This window comes from Nicotiana sylvestris, chromosome 8 (assembly GCF_000393655.2).
Source record: "Nicotiana sylvestris chromosome 8, ASM39365v2, whole genome shotgun sequence".
Taxonomy (NCBI): domain Eukaryota; kingdom Viridiplantae; phylum Streptophyta; class Magnoliopsida; order Solanales; family Solanaceae; genus Nicotiana; species Nicotiana sylvestris.
In genome coordinates, this window is record NC_091064.1 from 171785283 (window position 1) to 171807964 (window position 22682).

Genomic DNA, 22682 nt, shown 5'->3' on the forward strand with positions numbered 1-22682 from the left:
GGTGTATCCCATACATGTAAGCACAAGATGAATCTAGGATATGCATCATCTCCTCAACCTCATCATCAATCTCCAAACTATCGAACAACATAAGTGCTTTCTCTAGAGAATCGTCTAGATATACACTCTTGTCAAGAATTTGCTCATTAGCCTCCATAACAGATATCATCGAGAACTCCTCTTAGTGGCGGGGAAGTTGGATTGCTTTGTAGACATTAAAGACTACTTCCTCGTTATCCACCCTCAAAATCATTTTTTCCTCTCTCACTTTAATAATTGCATCACCAATAGCCAAGAGAGGTCATCCCAATATGATTGGAGCCAGTTCATCAGCCTCATAATCTAGGATAATGAAGTCTGCAGGGAAGATAAATTTCCCATTTTGCAGCAATACATCTTCAATCACTCCCTCAGGGTGTGCTACGGACATATCAGCCAGCTGCAACATCACAGTAGCTGGTCTTGGAGCTCCTAGACCCAATTGCTTGAACAAGGATAAGGGCATCAGATTTATGCTTGCCCCCAAATCACAAAGTGCACGACCCACATCAATATTACCAATTTGCACAGGGATGGTGAAGCTGCCATGATCCTTAAGCTTTTGAGGGAGCTTGTTTTGGATCCTTGAAGTGCACTCTTCAGTAAGTGCAACTATCTCAAACTCAGTCAATCTTCTCTTGTGGGCCACTATATCTTTTATGTACTTAGCATACTTTGGAATTTTATGAAGTACATCCACCAGTGGAATATTCAATTGAACCTGGCTCAACATATAGAGAAATTTGCTCAACATGCGATCATCATTCTTTTTCTGCAATCTCTGGGGGAAAGGTGGTGGTGGCCTTGCAGCCTCCATTGGCTTTGAAGTTGCATCATTTTTCTTTGATTCGTGTGTTACCTTAGGAATCAACTCCCCGTCATGTATAGGCTTGTCTTTTCTCTTCTTTGGCACTTCCTCTAGATCCATACCATTTCTGAGTGTAACTGCATTAACTTGAGGGTTCTTCTCTGTATCGCTGGGGAGGGCCCCTGCAGGTCTAGTATTTTAATTTGCTGCTAACTGCCCCATTTGCCTCTCAAAATTTCTGAAATCAGTTATGAGCTGTTGATTATCAAGCAACAACTTCTTTATCAAGTTATTCATACTATTTTCCATTTGTTGGGGTGGCTTCTGAGGTTGATTGAAATTTCCTTGGGGTCTATAATGATTTTGATTCGGCTGATTTCTACCCCATGAGAAGTTGGGATGATTATTCCAATTTGGATTGTAAGTGTTCCCATATTGTGCATGCTGATTTATTGGACCTCTGCTCTGTTACCCCACATAGTATATGGATTCAGGATTCGTGGGGCACATGTCACTCATATGACTGTCACCACATAGTTCGCAGTAAATAGACATTTGTTGTACATGTTGCATATGTTGTGTTGGTTGCATTGTCATTCTATTCATCTGATTTGCCAATTTTGCTATATCGACTCTCATGGCTGAGAAGTCATCAAGCTCAATCAATCCGGCTGCTTTCTGTTTAATTGCCCTTCGTGAATCCCCATCTCCGTGCCAATTATGATTATTAGCAGTGAAGTTATTTAGCAAGAGTTGGATTTCACTGTACGGTTTCGCCATACAACTAACCCCACAAGCTGAATCAAGATTTATCTTTGATGTATCATCTAGCCCATCAACAAAAGTGTGACCCAACACCTCATCAGTCTGACAATGATGTGGACAGTCTCTGAGTACCTTCTTGTATCTTTCCCAAGCTTGAAGAAGTGTCTCGCCATCCCGTTGTTTGAACCCAAGAATCTGACTCCTCAATGACTTTGTTTTCTTAGTGGGAAAAAACTTGATTAAGAATTTCCTTTCTAGATCATCCCAAGTGTGGATTGAGTTCGCAGGAGAAGAGATTTTCCACATTTGAATATTCCACTGGTGGATGTACTTCGTGAAATTCCAAAGTATGCTAAGTACATAAAAGATATAGTGGCTCACAAGAGAAGATTGACCGAGTTTAAGACAGTTGCACTTACTGAGGAGTGCACTTGAAGGGTCCAAAACAAGCTCCCTCGAAAGCTTAAGGATCCTGGTAGCTTCACCATCCCTGTGCAAATTGGTAATATTGATGTGGGTCGTGCATGTTGATACCCAACTTTTCCCTATATATTTTTAATATGCATAAATACTTTCAAAATAGAATATATAAGCATGCACAAGGTTTTTATAATTTATCTATAATTTTAAAGATTTTAAATTGATTTACTTCCTCCCCTTTTACTCATAAAATCTCCGATAATTATCCCTCAAATTATTATTGTGGTAGTTTAGTCATATAAATTTTATTTTTATGCCAAAATATTGTTAGAATATTTTTAATGCATTTTTAAAGCTAATTTGCATATAATTGTAATATTAGCCTTATTAATGTATAATTACATTTATATGCATAAAATCAAACTTCTATATTTTTAAAATGTTTAATATCTATTTTAAATCATTTTAGTATATGAAGTTATTTTTTAGAAATTATCTATTATTTATTATAAATTATATGGGGATAAATTGGCTATTTAGAATCTAGCCAAATTGCATTTCAATTTTAGCCTTAATTGAACCCAACACCCCAACCCAATTTTGGATTAAATAACCCGACCCAGGCCCTAATTACCCCTACCCGACCCAAAACCTATCAAATCCTGGCTGTTGATCTAAAAGATCAACAACCCTCATTCATTCTCGCCTTTTTTATTCCAAACGACCCCCCAACCCTAACCATTTTTCCAAATCCGCCGCCCTAAGATCCTCACTTCTCTCAGTAACTCTCAACCAAACCCTAGACCTTCAACCCCCGACCTCTCTTCTCCGGTCATCTCCGGTGACCTCTCACAGTCTCCTAAGCCTCTAATGGTTTCTCTCATGCCACACCTGCCTTCTCTAAGGTCTTCAAGAGCCCAGGGCCATGCCAACATGCATTTTGGGTTCATCACTTGTCTGTTCTTGGCTACTCCAGTGTAATTTCGAGCAAAATCATGCTTTATTTGTTACGATCCTTGGGATTCTAGACAGGTTCTTTCATCTCTCTATGGGTTTTTTCTGAAACCCTAATTTCTTCCTATATCTCTTAGATCTATACAGATCTAAGACGATTTGAGTTTGTTTCTTTAATGTTTTACACTGTCTTTGGAACTCTTTTGCAAGAATCGTTGATTTCAAGTGTTTTTCACCTTCTTCTAAAAAATTAGGGTTTTAGAACTTCTTTTAAAATTTTGTTTAACTGATTCTTTGTGTTTAAACTTCTATTTCTTGCATATTTTTGACTGATTCTATGATTTTACTACCTCTTCAACTCGTCTATGTTGAAAGCCCTAATTTTCTAGATTTCTTCATTTGGTTCTTTGTATTAGCATGACTGATCGTTTCTTGTTTGAGTTTCTGTAACTATCTTGCCTTGAATACGTTCCTACTGAGTTTTAGCCTAACTTATATCACTTCTATGTGCTTGTGTCCATCTTGACTGTTCAAGACTTGCTTCTTCCTATCAGTGCTGTTTAACCTTCGTGTTTGCTATGTTTGGTTGTTCTTATCTTACTCTATTTATATACTGAATACTGAATCATGACTTTCTCTTTGATTGATTCTGGATTCCCTATTTTATAGTTTGATTGGAGGACCTTCCTTTAAACCTTCGATTCCGACTCTTTCTATTCAAATTGATTGATTTTCTTACCTTGTCTGTATTAGTATTTTATTCCTACTGATTATCTCCCTAATTAGAGTTTTCTGCACTTAGCCCTAATTATTTACCCTATACTTACTAAATTTGAAATCTTTCCTTATTGGTCATACATTGATTTCTTTCCTTATTTGTCACTTATTCTTACCGTTTGAGCTAATTCCCTTAACTTATGGGAATACTCGTACTGATTTTGCTCTAATTAGTTCTGAGTTCCATAATCACTATACTATTGTGATTCTTGCCTTATTTTACCTAGTTTCAAACTACTATATATACCTACTTTCTCATTGACACAAACACGAACATATTGGTTTAAAAACTCTCTCTTTTACACTAAAAGCTTTCTGCTCTCTTTTGTGTTACTTACTACTGTCTAAAGTCAGCCGACTGCAAGCCAAGGCTAACTACTAGTTTCTCTTTCACTTTGTGCTTACTATCCCCTTACTGGTATATTCTAATTTTAATTCAAGTCCCAAAACAATATGCTTCTCCTATTACTTCAATTTGTCATGTTTCTAATATGCTTCTATCTATGGTTTTGTTGTTCAACCTGCAATTAACATGTATACTTCACTGTCTTCTTTGTTTCATGCTATATACCCCTCAGGATCCCCTTCTAGTATGACCCAATGTGACTATGTTTCCCTGATCCCTAGCATGCACCTTCTTGTATGAAGTAATTGGCTATCCTAAGCCTATTAATTATGTATTAACTCTACAGTTCATGCTATACTTTAAAGCCTTGACCCCTTTTAAGGATCCTCTAATTCTGTACCTTTGTGCATCTATGCTTACTATGTGCCCTATGCCTACCCTAAACCCCCATTACCCCTAAGTGGACGTGTGCACCTGTTTGACTCCATGTATTGAAGTACTGATGAACCTCTTTCTGGTTCTGTATTTGGTTTGGCTGATTGTTAGTCACCTTACCTTTTTAAACTGTCTTATTTAGTAACTCCCTATGTGTTTTCTTACAAAACTATTTCAAGCAAATCTCTTTTTAACACTGTTTTCCCACTAAAACCTTTCAAACTGTGTCAAGCACCCTCACTCTACTCCTAAGTCACTAGGTTCTACCCCCTCCAGTGTGTGTACTGCCTTGGGATCCTCTTGAGAACCCTCTGCACTCTGGCACACTGAGACTGGCCCTTCCACACTATACTTACTCAATTTGGTTACAAAGTTTAGGTGTGAGCACTGCCCGGTATCCTTGAGATCCTTAGGGAACTCTGACGCACCTAGATAATGATATTGTCTATGAAATTGGCATTTGAGGCTATTGGAGGTCTTGGGAAATCATTTGGTCCTACTTCAGGCTCCCTATAGTGTAACTTTTTACTTTTTGTCTATTCATGTAATTCATTCATCTGGTTTGTAATAATTTGTAAACGAATATTGGGGTAACTAGTAAAAGCGAGTAGTTACATATTTGTGGGTTAAATGGGTAGAAACCATGCCTATAGGATGTTATATTTGCTATATTTACCTTAACATGTTAGAAATCATGCCTATAGGTTTCAAGTGGTTCCAATAATAGAAATCATGTTTATAGGTCCTAAAATCAACTTCACAAGTAGATACCATGCCTATAGGATATGATCCAGTTCAACTTCAGTTATAACGAGTGTTTACATGTATTATCATTTGTTATCATGCCTACAAGTTTCTAACATCAGATCTTAAACAATTAGAGGTCATGCCTATAGGAAACAACATCAAAAACTCTACCTAGATCAAAAATCAGTTTAGTTTAAATAAGTCAATCCAGTTCTTGAGTAGTTTGCTTCGAAGTTGGTCTAATTAACGGTTTGTTTTCCTGAAGTGAATTCTCTCAAAATACTACTTTAATTTACTATTAGAAAGCATGCCTATAGGGACTCAAGAGTCAGTTTTAAAATCTGCCCACTATTTTACTATATCAAGAGTAGTTATCATGCTCTTAGGACACCGTTATTCGGTGTGTAGGCAAGCCTATAGGACATTTTCAAATCCTGCAGCTCTGAAACTGTTTCTGCTACTTAATGTTGTTCTGATTTTAAAATCAGTAGGCAAACGGATAGGGCCATTACTTCTGAGTTTATAAAAATAAAAACTGCATATCTCATGTGTTCTGATATTCACCTAGACATCATGTCATAGGATACTGTTTAACAATATTGCCCTTATTTGTGCTAGAGTCGTGTTGTTTACATGCATTATCTGTGGAGCTGAACTTGAGCCTCTAATTGCTTCTTTTCTGCCTTATGTGCTAAGGTCCTATTTGTTCTTGCCTATCGCCTTAGAATTTTCTCCTTTGAAGCACCTTAGGGGTCGTCTAGAACTATCTAGATTTAGAGGTCCTAAAATACCTCTAGGGCAACAAGGAAGGGACGGGTAGTGCACGCGTAGGCATCGTCAAGTTTACTAGCACGCATTAGGCTAAGACCATGGGGTGGGAAGGGTAGATATGGGATATGATGACTACGCGCTAATGTCTCGTGTAGCCCCTCATTGAGGAGTGTTTACCGGACATTGTGTGGGGTGATCCTGTAGGCTAGCCAACCTAGGACCCCTCCTTTCCCAAATTCCTTCTATTTAAAACTTTGTTTTATATACAACTTGTTCAAGACCTTTGTCTTATTATTCGTGCTTTACTTGCAAATAATTTGATTCAACTATTTATTTATTAATGGACTAATTCGTGAATATAAGTTTGGCTGGGACCCACCATTATGGACCGAGAGGGGTGCCTAACACCTTTCCCTCAAGGTTATTTCGAGCCATTACCCTAATCTTCGGTAATGCAAACTAGTCTAAGAGTTAATCGCTCTAGGTGCCCTAATGCAGCATAATCCGTTAGGTGGCGACTCTTCAAATACCCAATTCCCAAAAGGAAATGAGTTAATACCCCCATGAATGTCGAAACAAGAACTTTCTCCGCGGAGGGAAAAGGGGGTGCGACAGCATGTCGACTCTGCTGGGGATACCTTTAGGCTCTTACCATAACAAACTTATCTTTTACAAATTAGTCCAAGCATGCTTTATCCTGTACCCTTCTCCCTTATTTGAATTTAGCTGTCCATTTTTTAAGCGTTTATGGTTCTTTATCCCTAAAATTGACTTGTCTCTTTATTTTCTTTTTCCTGTAACTATCTTTCAATTATTTAAATACTGTATTTATTTTTCTACGTGCAAGTACTTGACTACATGTTATTAATTGCTGCATATATCATGCTTCACATCATATTCCACTCGTGCGTATCAAATCCTATAGCAACGCATAGATGAGTGGTTGCGCTCTTCGTATTTACTACCCTTAAATTCGAAAAGGCTTATTTGCGGTAAAACCAGTCGATCAACGGTGCAGTCGACGGTTCCATGCCTTCCCCCTCAAGTTGTCCGCTTGAGGGTACCGGTCTAAAACCCCATATTAGCCTTACTCTGGTTAAAATTGTGCATGCATCATGGTCAAACTTAACCGGATCAATATGCTGTCCACATAATGATCCTTTAAGATAAGTCTTATCCAAAAGTCCATCGGGTTTTCCATAATCCCAACGGACACAGCCACGTTCTGTGCATTAATTTGGAGAACTAAATACTGATATGTTGATCATAAATAGTCGAGTCCGGTGGGGGTAAGGTCTAACCCTTTTGTTTTACAGAAAATGAGGCACGAGATCCCCAGATTTAGTATGGTTAGCAACATCCCACTATTGCTGCTAGATTGGTGGGAGGACCTTTCCTCAAGTGACAAGAAACATGTGAGAAAGTACCTGGGTAACCTGCCTTCCTTACTAGATATTGAGCCAAACAACAAATTGATCGAAGCTGCCACTTTATTCTACGATAGTGAAAGGGCTGAGTTTCGTTTTGGTGACATAGAAATGACACCGCTTCTAGAGGAAATTGGAGGGCTTGCGGGATTCACTTGGGATAGTCCGGGGCTATTGGTACCAGAAAACCGTACAGGTAGGGGATTGTTTAAGATGATGGGGCTGAAGAAGAATGTCGACCTAGTGTGCTTAAAAGAATCTTACATACCTTTCGAATACCTGTACAAGAGGTATGGCCATAGCAAGTCTTTCCGTACTTACCATGATGAGATCTCTCTCACTTCTTTAGGTCACATCCATCGCAAAGTGTTTGTATTCATTGTGTGCTTCCTAGGCTTGATAGTGTTCCCAATGAAAAAGGGAAGAATCCATGCTAGGTTGGCCATGGTCTCCAAGACTTTGATGGAAGGGATTAATGGAAAAACATATATTGTAGTCCCCATGATCATAGCCAACATCTACATGGCTCTGGAGCGCTTGGGTCAAGCATTTTGAGGGTTGTAACTTGTTGCTGTAGTTATGGTTGTTGGAGCATTTCTAAAAGGGTCGCTATCGCCAAGAATTTTCGGGAAGGGCTTGGAATGACCATATTTCCTTCCATCACCCCAAGCAGATGACTTACATTCCAGACAGATTTGCTCAGCCAGAAAGCATGAAAGAATGGGTAGAGTTCTTCGACAATCTGACCGAGGAACAGGTGCAATAGATGTTTGAATGGTTCCCAACATATGAATTTATTATTAGATCCAGGGATGCTCCGCACTTGATGCTGATCGGGCTGAGAGGGATATACCCATATGTCCTTATGCGAGTTATGAGGCAAGCAAGCAAAAAATAGGTTGTACCAAGGGTTGTCAAGATGAGTCATTTCAAGACGACGATGTCCCTTACAAGCACCAAGCTCAACACATGTGGCACTGCAAAATCATTGTGGAGAAAAACACCGTTGATCCAGACTGGTATCATGCAGGGTGTGAGCCTCTCTACCCGACATGGTTGGAGGACAATCTGAAAGGAAAGGTGACACCAAGGGCCGGTCAAGGGAACAGGATCATAGATGAGGAAGCTGAAGCTCAAGTCAAATACAACAGGCTGCGCAAAAAGGTCCACGACTCTGAGAACGAACACTGAGAAATACATGAGAGGAATGTGAGGTTGATAGAGGAGTGGAAAGAAATAGCAGTCACTTCCTACAGAAAACTGGAATATCTAGAGTGAGGAATAGTGGAGCTGGAAGGTAAAGTCATAAAGAGGATTGAAAATTGCCAGAACGCTGAAGGAGCCGAAGGAGGACATCTGGCCAGAGCCTACTTGCTGCTAGGACTGTGCGAGCTGGGGGATCTATATGATGGAGTCCGGAAGATCGAATCTGGGGAAGGTCCTTCTGGGACCAAATAGGCTAGATTTATTTGCTTTTTTCTAAAATGTAATAAGGCCAAGTGCCAGTAGTGACTTATTTTATCTTAGTGTCATTTTTGGACTCGTCTATTTTTATATTATGAAATGAAGCATTTATTGGCATTAAAAGTTCTCAAAATCTATTTGTCGCTAGGCCTACCTCGGGGACAACGAGGTCTCCAAAGTAGGACACGAATTTACATTTCCGCAATATGTATTAAAATACTGTAAACATTTCAGGATCCTCACTGACTTGTTACCTTTTTGTTTTTGCTTATTTTTTATTGTTATTCCCATTCTGTTAGGTTGATTCACTCATACTGGCCTCATCAGCGTACCACACCAGATCTAGAGGCCCTTCACTCCTCCTTCTCCAAGCAACACAAAAGGCAGAGAAAAAGCAAAGATGGACGACTTAAGTGGAATCCGAAAGGAAAATGTTGAGAGCGCTGAGACTTCAGATGGCCGTAGTACTCCGGCCCCAAATGATCTAGTCTTGAGATTGGAACAAAATATACTAGAATTGCAAGGAGAACTTAAGCAGGTTTGCAACTTGGCAAACTTGTCACTCACCCTCAATGTCCCCGATATCCACCAACAAAACACAAAGAACCCAACACCTCCTCAGAACACACAAAACCAATAACCATAAAATCCTACTGCACCAAATCAATATGCAACTCCACCCCAAAATATCAATCCATTGCCAATACTAACTCTATCGTAACCAATTCAATACCCACCAACCACCACTTACCACACTCCCCAAAACACACCACAACCTATTCCTGACCCCCAAAACTCCACCAATGACCATCACTACACCTAAGTTCCTGGCACCCATCAAAGCAACCCTATATATGTGTAAACTATACCTCATTCTACCCAATCAATATCTTGTACACCGAAATCCTCCGAGAAGGACTTGCTCATTAAAAACATGGCTGAAGAACTCAAGAAGTTAACAAGACGAGTTCAAGATGTTGAGGGCGACCGAGGAATAGAAGGTTTGAACTATGAAGATATGTGCATACAACCAGATATGGAATTTCCTGAGGGGTACAAGCCTCCCAAGTACGTTCGATGGCATAGGTGATCCCAGGGCTCATCTAAGGATCTATTGTGGCAAGCTTGTCAGGGTCGGGAAAGATGAAAAGATCCGGATGAAGCTCTTTATGAGGAGTCTTACTGAGGATGCTTTGTCCTGGTATATCACCCAAAACCCCAAGAAATGGTCCAATTGGGTAAGCATGGCATCAGATTTCATGGACCGGTTCACGTTCAACATAGTAAAATGCACCGGACGTTTTCTACATTCAGAATCTTAAGAAGAAACCTAGTGAGACTTTTTGAGAATACGCTACTCGTTGGAGGTCGGAAGCGGTCAAGGTCAGGCCCTCTTTGGACGAAGAACAGATGAATAAATTCTTCGTCACAATATTATGAGAGGTTGATGGTTATCGAAAATCACAAATTCTCTGACATCATCAAACCTAGAGAAAGAATCAAAGAAGGAATCAAAAGCGCGATAGTAATAAACTTCGAGGCCTTGCAAGCCACGAATAAGGCACTACAATCAGGTGGCATATCGAAAAAGAGAGATGTTGGTACGGTAATGGTAGCCCAGGGCCCAAAATCTCCACTTACCTATCAAACACGTCCACCCACATATCAAACACCTCCACCCACATACCAAGCATCACCGCCTATATATCAACCTTCATCTCCCAGATATTCCCAACCAGCCACTATCCATCATACCTATAACTCCCAACCATCCCACTTCCAATCACCACCAGCTCGCCAAAATTATCCAAGACCAAGACCCAACTTTAACCACAAGCCACCTAGACATTATACCGCCATTGCTGAGCCCATAGACCAACTGTATGAAAGGTTGAAAGTCGCAGGTTACGTTACTCCTGTTCCCGTTGTGGCATTAGAAAATCCATCCCAATGGGTCAATCCGAACAAAACTTGTACATACTATTCCGATACGAAAGGGCATACCACTGCTGAGTGCCGAACATTGAAGGATAAGATCCATACGCTAACTGACAACAAGGTCATACAAGCAAAGGAAGCCACACCTAATGTCCGCAACAATCCCCTCCCTGATCACAAAGGTGACGATGTACATGTGATAGAGACAAATGAAGAATGGGACCCTGAGGGGTCGATCGGGATTATTCGAGAAGGCGATGACTTTAAGGTTGTAGTCATACTTACTCCTATTATGGTTCAAACTCAGGCACCAATCGAGGTTGAGGTAACTGCATCAGTTCTATTCGAGGTGGAAGTAGCTCTGCCCGCAGCCACCCCCACTCCATTTGAAGTAGAAGTGATCACACCTTTCACTGTGACAATATCAACCACAGAAGCTTCTATCTATGGTTTTGTTGTTCAACCTGCAATTAACATGTATACTTCACTGTCTTCTTTGTTGCATGCTATATAACCCTCAAGATCCCCTTCTAGTATGACCCAATGTGACTATGTTTCCCTGATCCCTGGCATGCACCTTCCTGTATGAAGTAATTGGCTATCATAAGCCTATTGATTATGTATTAACTCTACAGTTCATGTTATACTTTAAAGCCTTGACCCCCTTTAACTCTCCTCTGATTCTGTACCTATGTGCATCTATGCTTACTATGTGCCCTATGCCTACCCCAAACCCCCATTACCCCTAAGTGGATGTGTGCACCTGTTTGACTCAATGTATTGAAGTGTTGATGAACCTCTTTCTGGTTCTGTATTTGGTTTGGCTGATTGTTAGTCACCTTACCTTTTTAAACTGTGTTATTTAGTAACTCCCTATGTGTTTTCTTACAAAACTATTTCAAGCAAATCTTTTTTTAACACTATTTTCCCACTAAAACCTTTCAAACTGTGTCAAGCACCCTCACTCTACTCCTAAGTCACTAGGTTCTGCCCCCTCCAGTGTGTGTACTGCCTTGGGATCCTCTTGAGAACCCTCTGCACTCTGGCATACTAAGACTGGCCCTTCCACCTGCACTTACTCAATTTGGTTACAAATTCTAGGTGTGAGCACTGCCCGGGATCCTTGAGATCCTTAGGGAACTCTGACGCACTTAGACAATGATATTGTCTATGAAATTGGCATTTGAGGCTATTGGAGGTCTTGGGAAATCATTTGGGACTACTTCAGGCTCCCTACAGTGTAACTTCTTCTTTTCTTTTTGTCTATTCATGTAATTCATTCATCTAGTTTGTAATAATTTGTAAACGAATATTGGGGTAACTAGTGAAAAAGGGTGGGTATGGATAGAAACCATACCTATATGATGTTATATTTGCTATGCTTGCCTTACCATGTTAGAAATCATGCCTACATGCCTAACAACTTCCCCTCAAGGTTATTTCGAGCCCTTACCCTAATCTCTGATATTGCAAACTAGTCTAAGAGTTAATCGCTCTAGGTTCAAAAAACACACCATAATCCGTTAGGTGGCGACTCTTCAAATACCTTATTCCCAAAAGGAAATGAGTTATTACCCCCATGAATGTCGAAACCTGATCTTTCTCCATGGAGGAAAAAGGGGGCACGACAGTGCACTTTGTGATTTGGGGGCAAGCATAAATCTGATGCCCTTATCCTTGTTTAAGCAATTGGGTCTGGGAGCTCCAAGGCCAACTACTGTGATGTTGCAGCTGGCTGATAGGTCCATAGCACACCCTGAGGGAGTTATTGAAGATGTGCTACTGCAGATTGAAAAATTTATCTTCCCTGGGGGTGACCCAGGTTCGATCCCAGCAACGGCGCCAATAACTTGTTGCGACTAAAATCACTCACGCAAGTGTACGCAATCGTCAAGTAATAAAGTAGTGAGTAGAGTACCATTCCCACGAAGACTTGTGATTAACTATTGACTGATTCAAACTCAATTAACTTATCGATTCAAGAGATTTTTCACAAAATATAGAAGTGACTAATTTACTGCCTAAAACTATCAAGCAATGAATTAACTATAAATCAACCGAACAAATAGCAATTTCAAATAACAATCAGTAGGAGAGAATATCCCAGGGTCACGGGTTAGCTAACAATCGTGCTGCATTCTTGGCTTAAAATGACTAATTGATTTATATGGATTGTTGATTGAGAGGGTTGATATTGCTTATAAGAATCTGTCGAATTCTTACTCACCTATTCAAGCTAACTTAATGCCTATAAGTCTATGGAATTAAGATTAACGAAAATGCATTTATACTTCCTGTATTTCAACCAAGCAAGACAATTAAGTATATGTCTATCCTAATTGCGAATCCGTTCCCCGATGCCCGGGTTCAAGAACTTGCTCTATTTAATTCTATATGCAATCTAGAATTCCCACTTTCGAGTTCAACTCTAGATTCATAGATAGTATTTCACTGTTAGCTACTCAGCAAAATAATTAAAAGTAGAATTAAATAAACAATTCAATATGATAAATCAACTTCGTCAAATTAAACTTCAAACATCAACATTCATGTTTCACCCATGACCCTAGAACAATAGGGTTCTTAGCCACACATGCTCATGGTAACAATTGAAGTAATTCCCAAGAACACATAAAAATCAATAAAAGAAGGAAAAGTAAGATCTCAAGATGAATTTCGTGGTTCCCAAGCTTTGTCGTGTCTTTTTCTCCTTTCCCAATATGTTAGATGACCTAAAAGAGGTGTTTTTGACTTATATATTGCGTACAAAAGTCGTGGGCCCAAGTTCTCCTATTCCTAGTCCAACTCAGCTTCAGGGATTGATGCTGGGGTGGATGCTTTGCATCCACCTCGTCCTCCACTTCTCAGCTTTGCATGCTAGGGTGGATGCGGTTCCTCCATCTTAGCTTTGCCCAGGTGCGGATTCCATTGGGATGCTATGGGCCGACTTCACTGCTAAGGGGTGCACCATGTAACCTTTTTTCCGAGGTTGGATGCAACATGCGTCTTCTCCTCTAGTTGGGGCATCTTTTCTTCATAGTTTTGAACTCCAAACACCCTAAATCATCACACACAACTCCATTAGTCATAAAACCAATAATTAAACCATGTTGGGCATTTTTAACACAAAATAGCAACAAAAAGAGGTTAAAACATGGGTAAAGCAACATCAAAACATTTAGAAATATTCCCAACATCAAAAACACATTGCTCAGAAGGTAAAAAAACCACGACCTACGTTCCAGTGGGATTTTCCCAAACTCTCCACTAAATCACTGAGCTAAAAACTGCATTTACAAAAATACTTTTGTAAACCTAGGACTAACTCTAATCCCGTTGTAGCAAACAACCTCTAACTGTTGCGACAACTTCAAGTTAACTCTAACTTGAATACTCTGAGTACCTATTACAATTGCCTCTAGATAAAGGTGAAAGGTACAATATGAAAATACCTACTACAATTGAACTAGAATAAAAGACAGACACTTGGAGCTGGTTCTTCTATCTGGTTCATGTAGCTTCAGGTTTGCACTCTTGAATCACACCCGTACTGCTTTAAAAAAACCTTGCTATTTTGCTCTCAATTCACGTTTAACATCTATTTTTTGTGCGTACCATGTAAAGTGAGAACATCGTGTGATTTATAGAGTTAGTAGATGAGAATAACTAGAGTTCAAATGCTACTCCTCCTTAGTGGAAGAGTTCTAGTTGATCTCAACTTCTAACTCTTTCCCTATATTTGATAGTGTTCTCTTTGAGTAAGGAGTCATTTTCCTTATCAATCATGCAACCTTTTTGTCACGACCCAATTTAGGATCATGACCAGTACTTAGGAGCAAGTGTCCCCAAGTAAGCCTCATCGGTATTTTACAGAAAATCGGACATAGTTTCCCCTATTTTTGGATTATCCCAAAACATTTTGAACAACCAAATATACTAATACCATACAAAACAATTGCCAACTTGTCAATTAACCAAAACAAGTATCCACCATAACTGAACCACCAATTAACTACTAGAAATACTAATTTATCTCCAACTTTGATAAATGAGAACAACATAAGACTATACTAACAAAAGAATACTCATGACACTAAAATAATGACTATGGAACGACTCTAAGAGTTCAAAGAAAAGACCATAATAATAAATAAAGTCTCTGCCCATGCGAACACGTGTGAGGCTCACCAAGAACTATCAACCTGTGCGCTCTAATTAACGAAATCCTCGTCCGCGTCAACTGTTGTCTCTGTAAAAAAAATAGCGGGGAATGAGTCGCTAGCTCAATAACACTTAACCACAACCGTTTTTATTGGGGACAAGTTAGAAAACATGCTAGTATATCAAACAGAAAATAACATAAAAACGCCCTTTCAGAAACAATAAATACTTTTCAGTCTCATCATGTTCTTCTTGTAGTATAATACAATTGATAATTTAGTAATAAGCTCGACAACCACTGTATAATATCAATATTAACATTTTGGGAGGTTTCAATGAACAGATCATGTAATCGGTATAACTGTGGACTTCTTCGCAAGAAGTCAAATATAATGGTAGTCCCTACTCAAGGAAAATCGATAACGGTATGCTAGTTCTACCTTCCACTAGCGAGGGCTATAACTGTACTCTATAATCGATAAATACAAGGTGCACCAAGTCTAACAAACCCGCCATTAGCTACGGGATCCTTCAAAGTCTACTCACATTTATACTTGTCTCTGTATCCGTATATACTCATAGGAAAATATTTTAAAATAATATATTATCAAATCATATATTTCATTTCGATAACAGTAAGATAGATCTAGTGACAACGACAATATTTAAAATAATGGTAATCATCTCAAATAAATATTTCGGTACATATCGAGTAAAAGACTTGTCCCACATTAAAACTCAAATTAATCGGTAACATATTCATATTAAAAATCATGTGTAAATCATGCAAGTTATGAAAATACAAATTGTGGTAAAATTACTACTCACAATACTCATGCCGCAACACCAAATGCTTCACCTCGATCAATTTGTACAAATTCCTCCAATCAATCTATAATTACATAATATCGATCTCATGTTAATTGCCTCATTTAGGCTAAATCCATCACTAATTTAGAATACTAAATCCTTCGAGTTTTATATTTTATCATCAATTCGCCGAATTATATTTATCCATGCTATGAGTAATTTAAATTAGTCCAAAATCTTTTAAATAAAAAGGTATTTATATGGTTTATTCCCTTTATTGTTCAATTTCCTTAACCGTGTGCATAAATTGAAACTGAAATAACTTTACTGTCCATAATATTCATTCTTAATTGCTACTTATCTTTTGTACTCAATACTAGATTTACCACATTCAAACCCAAATCAGATATTGTCATTGCAATATAGTTAAATACCAAAACTCAATTCTTGCACCCTAGCTTAATTTACACCTAACAAAGATCATATAAAATGAGACTAGTTTAAGTACAAATACATCAATACCCTTCGTTTTCCAAGTGAATCTATCATACAGTAATATTGACTAACTTCCAATAGCATAATTTTCCCAGAATAACTCTTATTGGTATTATATTTCTTATACCTTATCAAACCCTTCAAATATATGAACTGAGATAAAAAGAATTACCAGAAGAAAAAAATCCAGATGAGAAATTTGAGTATTACCCGTAAGAACCAGTGCGTATTTAAAATTTCTCAAGGTTTGGTTCTAGGCTCTTTATTCTTCTCCTTTTGTTTCCTTCTCTATGGGTTTTTGTTGTTTTTCTCCGTTGTTTAGCAGCAGCTTTGCTGCGTTACTTTTCTCCCTTTTCCCCTTTTCACATTTTCTTTTCCTTCTGATGGGCTTTAGCCCATTCTCCTGTTATTTTTTTAAAAACTTTAGTTAAAGACTTATATTCTTTTATTAGTATATAGGGTATTACACTTTTCGATCAAGAAATATCAAAAATACCAAGTTAAGCTTATTTCCTTCACGTGCATCCCATATGCTCGAATCTGCCCATTTCTATGCACTCAAGGGATGGACCTGGTTTATGCCTGAGCTTTCTTTGTCAATCTTCAAAATTAACCTTCACTTGGACCAACAAATTCCCCCTTTTCGATGATGACAAACTCTGTGCTTTTCATTAGCTTAAGCCTTGTTCCAACTTAGCTCAACATCAACACAATGTTAGAAATTAAATATTTTTTTTCTTTTAATCATTTATCATCAAGGACCAGGTTCATTAGGTTATAAACATCATTATTCAAAGCTAAACATCAATTGTCTAAAGCACAACCTTTTCCCCCCTTTTCACGCCATCGAAAAGTTGCATGAAAAATGTGCAATACCTAGATTTTAAAACTTACTCATGGCCACTGGGGCTATCCCAAATGCAATCATGGATTAATCATCACCGATCAAGCTAAGAATTTCAGCCATCAAAGAAATATAAACAAACAGTTAGAGCAAAAACCAGCAGATTTCATTGATTTCATTGATAGGTGATATGATTCTTCCACAAAGCATAAAAGGAAATAAAAATACTGAAAACATGAGCAAAGAGAAAAACATCCCAAACTGGGTCACTGGTTGATCTACACCAGGCTAGAAGGCTTAAGGTCGGGAAGAACTAGGTGCTTGGTTTTTGACTTGGAGGAGTTTCAGCATATCTTGAAGGATGCTATCATTCTTCTCCTTTTTCTCTTGTCAGCTCAGTTCTAAGAGTATCTCTCTCAGTCTCTACCTCAGTCAACCTCTTCTTCAACCTCTCAATCTCAGCATCCTCAGCCCCACGTTCTTTCACTAAGGCTCGCACCTTGCTATTCACTGGTACCTTCTTGGATGAACCAGTTTCTTTAGGAGTGGCATGGACTACAGAGTATTTACCCCAAAATGATCCTTGCTTGTACTAACCTCCCACTTCTTCATAGGTACATTGAAATGTGCAAGCATAGTTGTGAGAATGATTCCATAGGGAATAGTATAAGTTTTGGTGTCATTGATAACTCTATCAAGGAGATGGATTATAGCTTTTAGTCACTTTCTTCAGCAGGTCTGCGAGGGTTTCCTCTACAGATGAACCAGGTTCATCTCCCCAAACAACCATTGTACCTGCGTCTTTGGTTAAACTCACAGGAGTGGGTGAAGAATCAGCCACTCTTGTCCCCTTTCCCTCACAGTAGTCCTAGCACCCTTGCTCTCCTTTTTTTTCTTTTTCATTTTTACCACTAACTTCTCCAGATTCTGTAGTCTCAACACATGCTATAGATCGTACAAATCTATTCTCCAAATTTGCAGCAATTTCAACCCACCAAATTGTCTCAGGAGTAACTTTAAAATCATAAGATACCTATTCTGTTTCGGAAGAACCACTTTTTCCCCCTCAGTAGCACACTTAAAAGAATCTAGGCAGTTTAATACGGTTAGTAGTCTTGAACGGAACTGGTTCACTTGTAACAGATAAGTTGAAAAGAAAATTTTGCTTAGGTAGGACTCTGCTCATGATCCAAATATTATTATTCCAAATTATGCAGAGTGAAGAACACATACCGTGTTATCTTGATGAACCGGGTTCTTCACTGATAATTCTCTTGTGTAAGTCTAAATTTGCCAAAATAGAGAAAATACCATTAGAGATTAATGAGTTATTTTAACACATGGCACAAGATTATACTATTGAAAGTATGAGACTGAGCAAGATTTAATCTAATTATACACAATTTACAGACTTTCTAACCAATTTTCTTTTCTTTTTTTCAATTTTTTTTTTCATTTAACCTTGAACTGGTCCTTTTAGTGATCTTAATCATCCCTAATTCCAACCTGTTCCTCTCAAAGTGATATCTATTTAAGGCTTTTGTGAAGATGTCAGCAATGTGCTTGTCAGTAGTACAAAACTCTATAGTGATCAAATCTTTCTCATAGTTGTCCCTCAAAAAAATGGTACCTAACATCTATATACTTAGTTATATTATGATGTACCATGTTCTTTGTCATACTAATGGCACTAGTGTTATAACAAAATACAGGGATGCAACCAACATCAATTCCAAAGTCCAATAATTGTTGTTTGATCCACAACAATTGAGCACAACATGAAGTAGTAGGAACATACTCAACTTCAGCAGTAGATAAGGCTACTGAATTTTGCTTTTTGGTAGCCCATGACACAAGACATGAACCATGAAAGTGTGCCATACCTGAGGTGCTCTTCCTATCCACAAGGAAACCTGCATAATCAGCGTCAGCATATCCCACAAGGTTAAAATTACTACCTTTTGGATAATAAAGACAAAGGTCAGTGGTGCCTTTCAAGTATCTCAATATTCTCTTTACAGCAGTCAAGTGGAACTCCATTGGATTTGCCTAAAATCGAGCACAAAGACCTACACTGAACACAATGTCAGGTCTACTAGCAGTGAGATATAAAAGAGAACCAATCATTCCCCTATACAACTTCTGATCAAACAGATGAACCAGGTTCATCTATATCCAATTTTGTGGATGTTGCTATAAGAGTATCGATTTTTTTGATTCTTCCATTGTAAACCTTTTAAGAAACTCTTTCACATATTTCTGCTGATGGATCATAGTTCCATTTGAATTTTTCTTAATTTGTAAGCCTAAAAAGAAATTAAGCTTACCCATCATACTCATTTCAAATTCACTCCCCATTAGTTTAGCAAATTCTTTACTTAGCTTATCAGTAGTTGCTCCAAAGATTATGTCATCAACGTATATCTACACTACTAAGAGGTCTTTACCTTTTTCCTTCAAGAATAAACTGTTATCGATTTTACCTCTCTTGTAGCCATGATCAAGCAGGAATTTTGATAATCTTTCATACCATGCTCTGAGAGCCTGCTTGAGCCCAGAGAGTGCCTTGTCAAGTTTGTACACATGATCAGGACACTCTTTGCTTTCAAACCCCGGAGGTTGCTTGACAAACACTTCTTCCTTGAGATAGCCATTGAGGAAGGTACTCTCGACATCCATATGATGGAGAGTGAACTACATGTAAGCAACAAAACCTATAAGGAGTCTAATAGCTTCCAACCTTGCAACTGGAGCAAAAGTCTCATCATAGTCTATGCCCTCCTCTTCACTATACCCTTGAACCACCAATCTTGCCTTGTTCCTTATAATTGTTCCATCTTTGTCAAGTTTGTTTCTGAAGACCCATTTTGTGCCAATTACTGATTTGTCTTTGGGTATTGGAACCAGATGCCAAACTTGACTCCTTTCAAACTGATTGAGTTCATCTTGCATTGCATTTACCCAGTTTGCATCCTGTAAAGCCTCAGCAACATTTTTAGGTTCAGTAAAAGATAAGAAAGCATAAAAAGTAAAAAGATTCTTTAATGAAGAACTAGTTTTAATTCCAGAGGTCGGATCAGTAATTATGTTCTCAATGGGATGATAACTTTGGTACTTGTAAGGTTTCACAACCAACTAGTTTCCTCTTGATGTTTCTCCAATGTTTTGTTGCTGAGGAACATGCTCATGGATCGGTTCCGTCGAGGTATTAGATTCAGTTCCTCTTTGTTCAGTTCCCCCTGTCAGGTTGCCCTAAATAGAAGAACCTGTTCCATCACCTATTCCTTTTTCTGGTGTAGCTTCAACTTGGGTTGTGATTTCATTTAAACTTTTTACTAGCCCAATTACTTCATCTTCATGTTCCTGTATCTTAGAAAGAATGTTGGTTTTTGAATTTCATCAAAAAACACACCTACACCTTCTTCTGCACAAATAGTTCTTTTGTTGTATACCTTATAAGCTTTACTATGTGAAGAATATCCCAAGAATACTCCTTCATCACTTCTAGAATCAAACTTATCTAGGGAGTCTTTACTATTATTGTGCACAAAGCAATTGCATCCAAATGCCCTAAGATGGGATGTATTTGGTTTTCTCCCTTTAAGTAACTCATAAGAAGTCTTCTCTACAAGAGGTCTAGTCATGCACCTATTGATGATGTAGCATGCGGTATTTACAGGTTCTGCCCAAAAACTATGGGGCAATTTACTAGAAAGAAGCATAGTCCTAGCCATATCTTCAAGTGTCCTATTCTTTCTTTCAACTACTCCATTTTGTTGTGGAGTTTTAGGAGCAGAATAATTATGATCTATGCCATGCACATCACAAAATTCAGCAAACTTAGCATTTTCAAATTCAGTTCCACGATCAGACCTAATTGATGCAAGTTGATTACCTAGTTATTTTCGAGTTTTTCTAACAAAAGAAGTAAACATGTCAAATGCTTCATCTTTAGATGTTAAAAATAATATCCAGGTAAACCTAGAATAATCATCAACAAGCACCATCACATATTTTTTACCACCTCTACATAATGTTCTCATTGGACCACAGAGATCCATATGGACCAGTTCCATTGTTCTGGTGGTGCTTACCACTTTCTTACATTTAAAAGAGGATCTTATCTGCTTCCCCCTTGCACAAGCCTCACAAATTTTGTCTTCCTTAAACTTGATGTTAGGCAGTCCTATCACCAAGTCCTTGGAGACTAATTTGTTGAGTTGACTCAGACTTGGATGTCCAAGTCTCTAGTGCCACATGAGGGTATCATTTTCCAACACACTTAAGCAAGTGAGCTCATTTTCTAAGAGTGTGGACAAACCTGCAATATAAATATTGTTTACTCTTTTTCACTACAAAACAATCGTGTCAGTGGTAAGATTTATCACAAAATATTGGTAGAGGTGAATGCCAAGTTACCTCTGTCACACAATTGTGATACACTGATTAGACTGTATTTCAAGCCATATATCAAGTAGACATTCTCAATAGAGTGAGAGTCTGTCTTACCTACCTTTCCAACCCCAATGATCTCACCTTTGTTTCTATTTCCAAAGGAGACATTTCCTCCTTTGAGGTCCTCAAGTGAAAGAAACTGGTTCTTGCTTCCTGTCATGTGCTTTGAGTAGCTACTATCCATGTACCATATTTGGCTGTTCCTCTTCACTTGGACCTGCAAAAGAAAATCAAGGGTTAGTCTTAGGAACCCAAACTAGTTTGGGTCCCTTTCTATAGGCAAAAGGGTTAATTAGATTCTTTTTGGCCCATCCTGATAGCCTATTTTTCCCTTGAATAAATATTTTATTTTTTGACTAGCCCTTTATTTTGCAATACATTCACTTTTGTAGTGACCAGTCTTACCACAGTGTGTGCATATTTTGTTCTCAGAAAGTGTGATGTACTTGCTTTTGGGATCCCACTTAGGTGCAGGGGTCCCGTAGCCAAGTCCTCTCTTATTGCTACTATGGTGTTCTTGTAGCCATGAAAGTGCATTAGAGGACCTATTCCATTTATAGATTTTATCTAGCTCGTGCTTGACCTTCCTTAGATCCTTCTTTAGTACTCTTATCTGCTCATCTCTTTTGTACAACTCATCTTTCATTTTTCATAGGTTTTCTTTTAAAGTGATTAGCTTTCAAAATCACACACTCCTTAAACAGTTGTTCCTTTTCATTTAGATCCTCAGATTCATCAATGAAATGCAGGAGTAACTCAGATAGCCTTTCTTTAGACAAAAATTTAGTCTTGTCTTTTAGATGAATTACACTTACCTCAGATTCCTTATCAGATTCTCCAATGGCCATAAGTGCTTGTTCATCTCCATCTTAATCCTCTGAGTCCTCATCTGAGCTTTCTCCCCAGGCAGCAACCATAGCCTTTGTTGGTCCTTTGTTCTTCAAGGGATGAACCTGTTCCTTTTTCCTATTTCTGCGTTCAACTCTTTCCTTCTTCCGTTCAATTTTCCATTGAGGGCAGTTTTTG

At 38.4% G+C, this 22682-nt stretch overlaps 1 protein-coding gene across 1 annotated transcript; it reads right to left on the reverse strand.

The window, feature by feature from the left end:
• Positions 1-301: 301 nt before the first annotated feature.
• Positions 302-967, reverse strand: LOC138876006 (uncharacterized). The gene has a single exon (XM_070154891.1). The coding sequence runs from the start codon at positions 965-967 to the stop codon at positions 302-304; it is 666 nt and encodes a 221-aa protein (XP_070010992.1).
• Positions 968-22682: the final 21715 nt, after the last annotated feature.